At 41.4% G+C, this 12,609-nt stretch overlaps 1 protein-coding gene across 1 annotated transcript in view; it reads left to right on the top strand.

Annotated features, from left to right (window-relative positions):
• Positions 1-1,077: 1,077 nt before the first annotated feature.
• The window catches only part of GFPT2 (glutamine-fructose-6-phosphate transaminase 2), a 34,322-nt gene continuing 22,790 nt past the window's right edge, over positions 1,078-12,609 (top strand). The window contains exon 1 of the mRNA XM_048490328.1: positions 1,078-1,375. Within this exon, the coding sequence (XP_048346285.1) occupies positions 1,093-1,375 (283 nt within the window). The 5' untranslated portion in view covers positions 1,078-1,092. The remainder of the gene's footprint in view (positions 1,376-12,609) is intronic.

Genomic DNA, 12,609 nt, shown 5'->3' on the forward strand with positions numbered 1-12,609 from the left:
TTATTCTAGCATAACTACAGCCCATTTTGTCAAATTTATGTAGTGCTGTATTTTTGTATATTTCACAATCCATTGAACCTTCTGTTTACATTTTTTGTCTTCTTAACCTCTAGCCTACAAAAGCTTATGTTGGAATAAAAACCTGCTAGGCTTTAAAGTGTCACAAGACTCCTTATTTTAGCTGCAGCAGATTGATATGGCTACTGTTCTGGAATTATACTCATAAATATGTTTCACTGTCAGTGTTTCACTGTCACTGAAACCAAGTACAATGGCACTTAAGCTAGATGAAGGAAGACATGCATTCTAAGTGTGGCAGACAGGGGTGTACCTGCCAGAGGGACGGGGGGGTATCCCCTGTCCCTGGGTGCCACCCTGCAGGTCTCGTGGGGAGGTGCAAAATCACTCCCCACACACACACCAAAGCCTGCTGCGGGCCAGCTGGGCACCTTTTGACTCGAGGAAGGGCGCCTCTCGACTCACAGAAGGGGGTGGGGTGCTTGGAGGTGGTGTTGCCCCTGGGCGCCATTTCCCCCTGATACATCTCTGGTGGCAGAAGTGGCTTTATCATGAAAATCAGTTCTATTAGCAGTGTAAAAGAAGAGGAGTTTGGATTTATTCTCCACTTTTCTCAACCATAAGGAGTCTCACAGTGGTTAACAAACTCCTTCTCTTCCTGTCTCCACAACAGACACCTTGTGAGGTAGGTGCAACTGACAGAGTTCTGAGAAAACTGTGACTAGCCCAAGGTCACTCAGCAGGATTCCTGTGTGAGCAGGGAAAACAAATTCAGTTCACTTCAGGATACCTGTCCACTTTTCCCTTGCTTTTAGATCAGTCTGCACAAACACAGGATTGTGGCAGATTTTGGAAAGGGAGATCCCAAATGCAGCTGCTCAGTCCATAAACAAGCCCAGCAGACAGCACTAGACGGTCCTATTCCTACGTCAGCCGCTGGCCCTGGCCATGCAAGCCCCGAGCATCCCGAGGCGGAATCCAGCTCCTAAACCCTGCAAAAACGCACGCAGGGATGATGCGGCCTCTCGGGGACTCTTCGCTGAGAGCTGGCCGGGCGCTGAGGCTCCAAAGGGGATGTGCTCGTTCCTACCGCCCACCACGCTAGCAGGATTTGACGAGTCCGACGGCTCCTCCAGGCAAGGAACAGCCGCGACCAGCCCCCACTCGTGCCTCGGTTTGCTCGAACAGCCAATGAATCTGCCAAGGGGGCCGTCCGACTCATATTATAAAGGACAGGCGGAGTGGGGAGAGGCGGAGGCGCTGGCTGCGGGTTGCAGGGATCTTCGTGGCGGCGCTGGCCTCTTGGAAGAGAGAAAGAGACACGGGGACTCCTGCGTGCAGGCGCCGGCCATGTGCGGTGAGTGAGGCGCGGGGGCCAGTTCTCTGAGCCGCTCTGCGGAAAGCTGGTAGGATCCAGGAGGGGAGAAGGCGTCGCGCTTTTTTTTTTTCTCCTTCTTGCTGCCTGAAACCTAACGAGAGCGTTGCCAATGATATTTGCGGGAAGGGAAATTGTCGAAGGTAGCCCAGAAGGTAACCCCGTCCACGCACAAAGAGAAGGCAGCCCGCCTCGCTTCCTCGCTGAAGTGATCTGTCGTTCTCTTTCCCCATCCTTGGTATTGCCGTGCCTTGCTTTCATCCGGGTAGCCATTAGCCACAGACTGGGGTGTCACTTAGTGCTCGTTCCTCCCTTGGGTCCTCTAACGTTGGGCTTTATCCCTTGAACGAGTTCCGTCCGTGCCTTTTGGAGGATAAAGTCCTGGGCTCATCTTCTCATAGGGGAACGGACTGAAAAGAAATGGAAGCAGCAGGAATTCAAACAGCAAACTTATTTTTTTTTCTTTTCACAGTATACTTCTCCCATTAAAATGCCTCTTTGGAGGCACTGAAGTTCTTAGAAACCCAGGTTTCTATTTCCCGGGGCTTTCTGATCCAAACTCTGTTTTGTTGCCTCTTCGGATTTCTTTTAAAATGATGGACAAAGTAGATTCAACAAGGGACAAGGTTATAGTTCATTTTCTGTGCCACAAGTAAATATGGGATGGAATCTTATTTCAATAAACGGATTCAAGGGACTTCCGAAATATCTTGGTGGGAATGCTTGCATACCTACACATTCATACATGTGCACACGTGTGGGTGTGTGTGTGTGTGTGTATACACACACACACACACACATCTTTCTTTTGAAGAAGAAGAAGAGTTGGATTTATGCCTCCCCTTTCTCTCAGGGGACTCAAAGGGGCTTACAAACTCCATTCCCTCCCTCACAACAAACACCCTGTGAGGTAGGTGGGATGGAGAGAGCTCCAAAGAACTGTGACTAGCCCAAGATCACCCAGCTGGCATGTGCTGGAGTGCACAAGCTAATCTGGTTTACCAGATAAGCCTCCACTGATCAAGTGGCAGAGCGGGGAATCAAACCCGGTTCTCCAGATTAGAGTTGAGCACTTTGAGACTCAAGACAGGTTGCAACAATATATGTTGCTGACAAATGGGCCATCTGAATCATGTGACACAAACATAAGTTTCACATATTGTTGTTTAACCTGAACCCAGAAGGTTTGCAGAGACATGCAAAACCGCAGTTTGTTTTCATTCAGTTCACTGTTGCTGTACAAAGTGTCACCTTGGCTGGGACAGGGGATGTCTAGCCACACAGAGAGACTCTACAAAGGATCTCTGAAATTGTGGCAGACATTTGTTGAATTGTTATTTCTACTGTTGCTGTCAGAACATTTGAGCTAACAAATATTAAAATAATGGCCAAATAGTAAAATATCCTAGAAATTTACAGTTCCATCCTTAACAGATTACACCGTTCTAAACCCACTGAAATAAAATGGCTTTGAGTAGTGTAGCTCTTAGGCCCCTTCCACACAGGCCAATAAACACAGGTTAAGGACAGTAAAAACCCCGTTTTGGGGGGGAACTTCGCATGAATCCCGCCCCTACAGTGAGTTTGCCCCGTGTTTCCCCCCAAAAAACCCAGGTTTTTCGGGAATTGCACTGTCTGCAAGTCTTTTTAAAAAAATCCTGGGTTGCATCTGCTTGCAAGTAAACAGCCAGGGAGGAGGTGCTTTATTTGGCTGTGGGTTTTTTTTGTTTTTAAATTTCCCGCATTACATCTGTGTAGCCATGCTGGTGCAAAGGGTCTTATCATGAGATAGCATGACTGTGGGGGCCCATTCATGCATGCCTGTGTATCTATGCATCAGTGGGACGTAATTTTTTTAAAAAGAAGCACCTCCTTGCGAAGGCGCAACAACAACCTGCATTGTTTTTGTGGGCTCCAATCTCTGCCTGCATGGATGCATGCGAACACAAAGACAGGAAAGCGAGTTACTTTATCCCGACTGCAACCCGCTGTACATTTGCTATGCGGAAAGGGCCTTACAGCCCAATCCGAGGGTGGTGGTGGAGCAGCAGCAGCTGGGGGGTGGCACTGCAGCAGCATACCCGCACTACCTCAATGAGATTTCAAGTAGTACAGGGCGGGGGGGGGGGGGATTTCAAAAAAATCCAACCACCTAAAAAATTCCATTGTGAAGACTGACTTATGCCAAACTTTTTGGTGGCACAAGTTGGCTGTCGGTGGGGAGGGCAGGGTGGATTTGATTTAAATCAAATCAATTTAAATAATGATTTAAATCACTAGTCAGTAGTGCTTGATTTAAATCATGGTTTTCTACATAAAAAACTAATTCTTGCAGGTATAATGTTAATATTTACAAGCAGACAAAGGTTTCATTTTTAGAATAATAACTTTTCAGACTAGTTTTACAGTGACACCAAAAATTACTGATTTGGTTATACTTTTAGAAATACATAGATAATTGTGACATTATTGCATAGTGAAGTATCTCCAGTTTTATTCGGGCCACCTGTCCTTGCATTTCTTTGCATTTTAATTTAAACTGGACATTGATTTGAATGTAGATAGGCCTCCTTTAAGGGTGTACATGGAAGTTTGCCAACCATTCCAGTCAGTTAAACCGACGTACTCTTTTAAAGGTGAACAAGAAGTACCTTTTTTCATCTGCATAAGACGATTCTGTTCTAGCAAAACCAGCCTGTTAAATTGACCCTTCTATGCTAAAGAAAATCCCTTCAAAAGTGCTCTGTGTAACTGTTGGTTACCATTCTGAGATTTTCACATAAACACAGGAAAGTATATTATCAAAAATAACACATCTGTGCTTTGATTGGGAAATAGAGATGTTAACACAGTTCAAGTGCAGCTAAGTGCTAAGAAGTGAGATGGATGACTCAGTATGAAGTAGCAATGAATCTGGTGTGATTTAAGACACTCAGCCTTTCTATGCTGCCTTAGCAACCAGACATTTTTAGTGATGTAAAAAGAATACATAAACGCATGGTTGAGGCAGCAACAGTTTTACCATCTTGTGGCTTCCCTCTTTTCCACCCTCCTCTTTGTATCCTCTGTTTATGGTGATGTTTTAACTTCATGGGGGTTTTAATTGCCACCAGAATATATTTTTAGATAGATTAGACTGACAGATTTGTATATTAATTTATTATATTTATCTTATTCTGGAAGCCACCCTGAGCCTGCAAGGGGAAGGGCGGCCTACAAATAGAATTAAACAAACAAACAAAGGCTCATTCCGCACAAGCAGAATAATGCACTTTCAAACTGCTTTCAGTGCTCTTTGAAGCAGTGCGGAATAGCAAAATCCACTTGCAAACAGTTGTGAAAGTGGCTTGAAAATGCATTATTTTGCCTGTGCGGAAGGGGCCAAAAATAATCAGATCTGCTCAAAAAATGTCAATGGAAGTGGAAAAGGAAAGTGTCTTGTTCCAGCTGAAAACCCCTCACAAAATAGGCATAGTTTGACAAACTAAGTTTGTACACCTTTGTATTCTGCTTTCTTTCTTTTTCTGCTGTCAAGTTGCAGCTGACTTGCAGAGACCCTGTAGGGTTTTCAATGCAAGAGATGTTTAGAAGTGGTTTACAGTTGCCTGCCTCTGTGTATCACTCTGAACTTCCTGAACTTCCCATCCAAATACTAACCAGGGCCAATCCTGCCTAGCTTTCGAGATCTGAAGAGATCAGGCTAGCCTGGACTATACAGGTTTGGTGGTCTGTTTTGTACGTTAAAAAAAAATTAAACTCATAATATTCTAAAACTTTATTTAAAGTTCAGATTTCAGAAGGATTCTGAAAGATATACTGCTGGCTTGTTGACTTTTGATAATGTTACTACTTCAGTTGTGTAGCATTGACACGGTAAGCACCTGACCAGATTTATTGGACATGGGTAGACTTATTTTATGACAACCTATTGGTCACAAAACACATGTGGGATTACTGACAGTAAATAAAATAAGAAGAGATGGAATAAAAAAAGATTTGGACGCTTAGAAAAACCTAATGAGTTTGGGTGGGTTTGTGAAAACTTTCTTTTTGGTTTCTGGCAGCACAATCTTAATCAGAATTGCACCTTTCTAAGTTCACATGGGGCTCAGAAAGATGTGATTCTGCATGCAATAGTCACAGCTGTTCTTTTGTAAAATTAGGAGTCTTGAGAACGGGACATCAGAACATCAGTGCAGGCTTTCTGGATCACACCGAATTCCTATGATCCAACATTTTGTTATTAAAGCTACCAGCCTGATGCCTCTGGGAAGCTCACAAGCAGGATTTAAAATCAACAACTTTTACCTAATGTTTGTCTTCTAATATTTGCTATTCAGAGGTATACTACTATTGAAAATAAAAGTTCAATTCATGGGTAATGACTGTTGATGGAATTTGTTGGACAATTTACAGAGCCATTCAAGTAGGCTTAAGCTTGCAGAATGCCTAAAGGTAAAACATGATGCGTGTTTCTGCCCTACCTCTTTTTAAACAGACTCATATTTGGGTGTTGGACCTTGTTGTGAGCAGAGAAAAATGGGAGATTGCTGAATGGATCAAATTCACTCCAAAAGAATGCTGGATTGTCATCCCCAAAACATAGTATGAAAGGGCGATACTAGTGTACATGAAGGCAAAATGTTGTGTAAGAATAATATGGAAGTAAACTCTTCTATGGAAGCATATTTAAAGGTAGCTAATGTGCAAGAAGTTAATATTTCAGCAAACTGGCTTGAGCTCACCGACATTTTATGCGGCAGCAGGAAATTCTTCCGCTCGTGGAAACACTCCAGTGCAGTGGTTCTCAACCTGGGGGTCGAATGACCCTTTCACAGGGGTCGCCTAAGACTCTCTGCATCAGTGTTCCCCATCTGTAAAATGGATAAATGTTAGGGTTGGGGGTCACCACAACATGAGGAACTGAATTAAAGGGTTGCGGCATTAGGAAAGTTGAGAATCACTGCTCCAGTGCATCCAACCTACTGTTTCCATCTCAGAAGACAGAGGTTGCTTTGAAGCAAGCTTTAGATATATGTAATGACCTAATTTTACATAAGTATTATCAGCAGTGCATGTTTAAAAGGAAACAAGAGCATGTGTGTTGTCACTCGTAAGTTTCAAAGGGACACTGATCTCTTGATCCTGGCAAAATAACTCAAGAACCAACTTCCCCGTGGAATGTCCCCACTAAAAACTCTGAAGGATCCCTTCTTTACAAGCCAGTTACATTCCTGCAAGGGGAAGTAAGCACTTCAAAGCCTCAGAGAGAGATAAAAAGAATCTTAAACAAAGATTGGCTTATAGGACTGCTAGCTGACACTCTGCTTGAACTTCAGTATTTTTACAGTGTTAGCATGAAGACCGACTCCCTCCTTCAGCTATCTTTTGAGTCTTTGCCTGGACAGCATTACTTCGGTGTAATCATTCAAAAGTAACTTGAACCTTTTTGTGTTTTTATGAAACCAGTTGTAACAGTACTTAATGTCATCTGTTATCTCTTGCCTGATTAAGGCAGCAGCTTGATGAAGACTGTGACACATGAAGCTCTGCTTTGGGAGCTTCTGTCAGGAAGTGAGGTGTCAATCTAAGAAATAAAGAATGTGAACAGTGAGGTTAAGACAGAAACAGTATCCTGAACAATAAAAGTCTAACTATATGTGCAAAGTCTCACTGTACAATGTCACATACTGTTTTCTGCTCTGTAGGATGTAGTGAATTTACACACACACAAAAGTTCAGCAGCAGCAAAGAAAAAAGTTGTTTGTGTAATTGCAGTGCATCCTCAGACTCTAACCAGAAACACATTTTATAATTGAAGAGAGCTATGGTTGACCCAGCATTTTTAAAATAATGTTTCTGCCTGTTATAAAGACTTACTTCAGCATTGCTAAACTGTCCATCAGGTTAACATTTTGAGTGCAGATCCTGGGTCAATTAGTGGCTTTATTTTTATTCATAGTATTTCAGACTACTTTCTCCTGCAAAGCAGAACTCAAAGCAGCTTACTAAACATAAACAACAATATAAAAATTAAAAACCATGAACAACAATATAAACATTCAAAGATGACTTACTGAAAAATGAATATTTATTATAGTTTCTAATATTCTCATAGTTTCTGAGTAGTTAATATACTCATTTACAAGACTGAATAATATGTTTCATACGAAGCTTATACAGTTAATAGCAAATGCTATACTGACCACAAACCAGCACATTGTTAGAGTGTGCATTTATTGAAATAAATGGGATTAAGCAATCTTAAAGCTGGATTGTGACCTTTATCTGTTTTGAAAGTGAGCAGTTAACAATTGCAAATGAAGGCACTATAGAATGTGTGTGTTGAAAGTCTGATTTCTTTCCCATGAACCAAAGAAATGGTAATATATTCTTTGGCAATCAATGCTATTGCTATCATTTTCAGTATGGTAGTCTCAGGTGGCTCTGAATCTCCTAGTATGCATAAATAAGAGAGGTGCTACAGTTCAGTATAATTTTATTTATTTATTTACAATTACATCCCCTGAACCTTTACTAGTCTCTGGCTGCATTGTGAATGGATCCTTCACAGAGGTTTTTCCTGGACTGACATGGGCATAAGGCTACTATACTGTAAGACTGGTATCCGTTGTTCTTAAAGTACATACACTATGAACCACTGGCTCAAAAAGTATCCAAAAGGCCCTAAAAAGTTTAAATGCTGCTCTGGAAAAGCAGCAAACAGTTGGAGCTGAGTACATGGAAAAATGGTTAACTGTCATAACCTTAGGGGATTTTCTAGCTTTCACTGGGAAGCTTTTTATTTCACTTTCTCAGGCATGGCCTAAATCTAGTAAGTTTTACCAGAAATGCAAAAACATGCCTTGAATGGACAATATATACAACTATAGCTTCCTGCCAGACCTATGAAATTCCAGCTATGTTCCCCTTTTCCCATTCATCAATCAAGTTCATTATGAGAAGGTTTGCTGTCTAAAACCTCCAAAAATCTAGCAAGTGTCTTCTCCTGTACTTTCCCATCCTTGAGATTGAGACTTAGCATAACATAGCTTCACATGTTCTTTAAGAATAAATTGCTTTTTATTTTGCTTGCTGAAGGAAAGTTTGTGTTAATTTGTATTCTTAGCCAGCAGTATCACCTAAACCCTCAGGACTGAATGGAAGTGACACATGGTTGATATAAATGGTTGAATTTGATACCTTTAAAATATGCTGTCATATAAAATTAATTTATACACCAATGGTATTATATTTATAATGTGCATTGAAAAAGACAGTACAATTTAGCATTTCTTAAACTTAATACAAATAAATTCGAATTCTTTTTAAAAATATGAATGCTGTGTACATGTTAAGTACTGCCAAGTCACTTCCAACTTAAGGTGACCCTATGAATTAATGATCTCCAAAATGTCCTGTCATTAACAGCCTTGCTCAAGTCTTGCAAACTGAGAGACATGGTTCCTTTATTGAGTAAATCCATCTTGTGTTGTCCTCCTCTTTTCCTGCTGCCTTCAACTCTTCCTGGCATTATTGTTGCATTATTCCTAGCGTGATGGTTGTTTTCTCATAATATGACCCAAGTATGGTAGCTTCAGTTTAGACATTTTAGCTTTTATGGAGGGTTCAGAGTTGATTTGATCTTGAAGCCATTCAGTTGTATCTTTGGCAGTCAATGGTATCTGTAAAACTCAAAATCTCGGTTCTATAGTTAGAGACATGATAGATAAGTGGTTTGAATGTTCCCATTTAAAAAGGGGGAATTGACTGCAACTAAGAAATACAGATAATAAACAAATATCATTTAACTATCCTCTTGATAACCTGGTAGACCTACCTGTTTGGTCTCTAGTTGACCTTTCTGAGGTGTTGATCCTTATTCCTTCACTCAAGTCAAGAAAGGCCCCAGATTGTGATCTGATACCCCCAGATCTAATTAAGAGAAATGTGAATTGGTGGTCTCCAATGCTGGTGTCCCTGTTTACAGCCACTGACAAATGTGGACAAATTCCTAAGGTCCAGGGCACAGCAATCATTGTCCTCATTTACGAGAAGGGAAACAGAATATCCCTCAAATATCCAGAGCCCTCCGGGGATGGGGCGGTATAGAAGCTGTAACAATAAATAAATAAAATTATAGACCAATACACTTTCTCAGTTCTATCAGTAAACTTTATGTGAGTCATCTTTAATGGAAACTTTGGGATTGGGTGGAACATGAAAACCTGTTGGGGGAAGAACAAGTTGGATTCAGAGAAGAGCAGTCAACAATAGATCAGTGTATGATTTTACATTTGGTTGAAAAATACTCCTGCAAGTTTACAGCTTTTATTGATTTAAAATATGCCTTTTATTCCATTCCTAGAGTTGCCCTGTGGGTAAAATGGCAAGCATTATCTATTGATAGAAGATTATTATTCCAGATCAGTTTATTACATAAGAATACAACAAGCAAATAAATGTAATCCCTGAGGCCATCTCACAGATTCAGTAATATCTGATAAAGTCTGTATTTTTGGCCCACTTTTGTTTAATTTTATATAGTTGATTTAAATAACATGGATTAACATTCTCCTAAATAGCAGACAGATGTAGCTCCATCTTGGTTTATGTAGATGATGGAGTTATTCTTCTAGAACCCCCTACTGGTCTTCGTATTACAAGTAACTGCCCAATATTGGAGAGAAGGCCATTTAGAGATTAATTATTCTAAAAGTAAGATTATGATTTTCACTAACATTTATTCTTGGTTTATCAATAAGATCTGTATTCATAGGTCTCCTGTTTTAAATGTCTGGGGGTGGCTTTTCACACAACAGTCTAATTTACATATGCTGCAGTGATTACACAAAGAAGTGCAGTGGCAATCCTATGAGAATATTGGATAAAGGAGGGGTAGCAGCTGTCTTTTAGCAGTACTTAAGCTATTTCAAGCCAAATCACTTGCCCAGCTTATGTTTGGGACAGTGACGTAGGTATAAATTTGTATGGGGGGGGGTTGGGGACAAGGCCATGCCCCCACCCACCCCTGGGGTGTGGCCACACCTTTCCAAGCCCCGCCCCTGGCCTCAGTGCTTGTAAAAGCAGCTCTCCAAGGCCAGAGATGGCAGACTCCCCTGCCCTGCCTGCCCCGCCCCCCACCAGCTGGGCTCCCAGCAGGTAGTGGCAGTCCCTTCTCCCTCCCCTCCAGGCAGAGGAGTAGCTAGGGAAAATGGAGCCTGGTGCAAAACTTGAGGTTTGCACACACACACACACACCCATGGGTGGCTGCTGTGATGCTGAAATCCACCCACAAACAGCATCACTTTCAATGGTGTTTAAATTAGGGAGCCCAGATTCTCCTTTTAAATCCATCTTAAAGGGAGAATTTGGGGTTCCCAGTTAAAACAACATTGAAAGTGATGCTGTTTTGGGGTGGATTATCCCCCACCCTGAAACAGCATCACTTTCAAGGTTTAATCTGGGGACCTCAGATTCTCCCTTTAAATCCATGCCGAAGGGGTTGGATTCAAAAGGAGAATCTGGGGAAACCTGGGGGGTCAATTTTCCTGCTGTCAGGGGTGCAATCGTTAAGCTAGCAGCACCAAACTTTCAGGATATCTTTAGGAGAGACTCCTGATGATACCACCCAGGTTTGGTGAAGTTTGGTTCTGGGGGTCCAAAGTTATGGATCTTCAAAAGTGTAGCCCCCATCTTCTATTAGCTCCTATTGGAAACAATGGGGGATGGGGCACCCCTTTTGGGAGTCCATAACTTTGGACCCCCTGAGCCAACATTCACCAAATCTGGCTGGTGTCAGCAGGAGGCTCTCCTGATGATACCACCTCGGTTAACTGAAGTTTGGTTCAGGGGGTCCAAAGATATGGACCCTCAAAAGGGTAGCCCCATCTTCTATTAGCTCCCATTGGAAATAATGTGGGATGGGGCACGCTCTTTGGAGGTCAATAACTTTGGACCCCCTGAACCAAACTTCACTAAACTTGGCTGGAACCATCAGGAGTGTCACTTGACGATAGCCTGAAATTTTGGTGCCACTAGCCTAAAAATGCTCCCCCTTTAGGCCAAAAACCAAACAACACTTTAAAATACAAAAAATCCCAGAAATGGTGGAGCTTTGGACATGCAATGGGGGGGTTTGAACCCGAGAACCCCCCCTTACCTACGTCCTTAGTTTGGGATCAACTTAAGAGTTTTTTTAAGCATTGTCCTAATAGAGACGGTCCAGTCCATATCCCTCAGGACAATTTTTCAAGTGCCACCTTGTGTCTCAAATGTAACCTTATGTCTTGAGGCAGGCTTAATTAAGGAGACACCAAAGTATGGATGTTAGTGTTTACCTACTGCCTAAGACTGGTTTTTTTCCTCCTGTCTTGTTCCTTTGCTAGTACAGGAAAGTTTTGTATCGCCACAGATAATATCTATAAGTTCAAAATTACAAACATATGGTCTTGTCCAATAACTGCTTCTCTCAGTGGGCCATGATCAGGCTAGGGCATTCCTTAAACAGTGCATACTTTATGTGGAGCATCAAAAAGATTTAAATATGGCACCTAAACTATTCCTCAATCCAAGTATAGGGTATAAGGTAATTTCAGTGCCTTATCTTGTACTTATGGAAAATCCAGGACACAGTAGAGTTTTCACATTTCACAGAAGAGTTTCTCAGCATTCATAGATGGGAGATATAAGTAAATTCCCTTTGTAGAAAAGCTGTGTCCTTCTGAGGATGGGATTGTTGAAACTGCTGAGCATGTTCTGTTGGACTGTGCTTTTTACATACAGATTTGTAGTGCCCTTATAACACTAATACTTATGGGTCATTGTAAATAACACACAAGATAGCTACATTTGGCATGGCGGCATACAAGATTAAGAAGACTCTGAATAATTCCATATGATAAATATTGCCCGTAACTGTATAATTAATATTAGTCTGGTTACTTGTGTTTGGATTTTGTATTATTATTTTTTTGCTGTAATTTATTTATGGTCAGTGACCAGTATAAAATATCTTGTACTGGTTATTGACTGTAAATAAACATTAACTGATATTATATAACAACATTAAATATCTCAGTAAGTAGTTTTTGAATATCAACAATTCAAAAGTTATCTCTGTGATATGTCAAATGTTACATAAATGTTTTGTGTTACAGCCTATGCCAGAGGTTTTTCTAAAAATGATTTTTAATACCTCCCTTTTGAACCTGTAT

Source organism: Sphaerodactylus townsendi, linkage group LG03, assembly GCF_021028975.2.
Source record: "Sphaerodactylus townsendi isolate TG3544 linkage group LG03, MPM_Stown_v2.3, whole genome shotgun sequence".
NCBI lineage: Eukaryota > Metazoa > Chordata > Lepidosauria > Squamata > Sphaerodactylidae > Sphaerodactylus > Sphaerodactylus townsendi.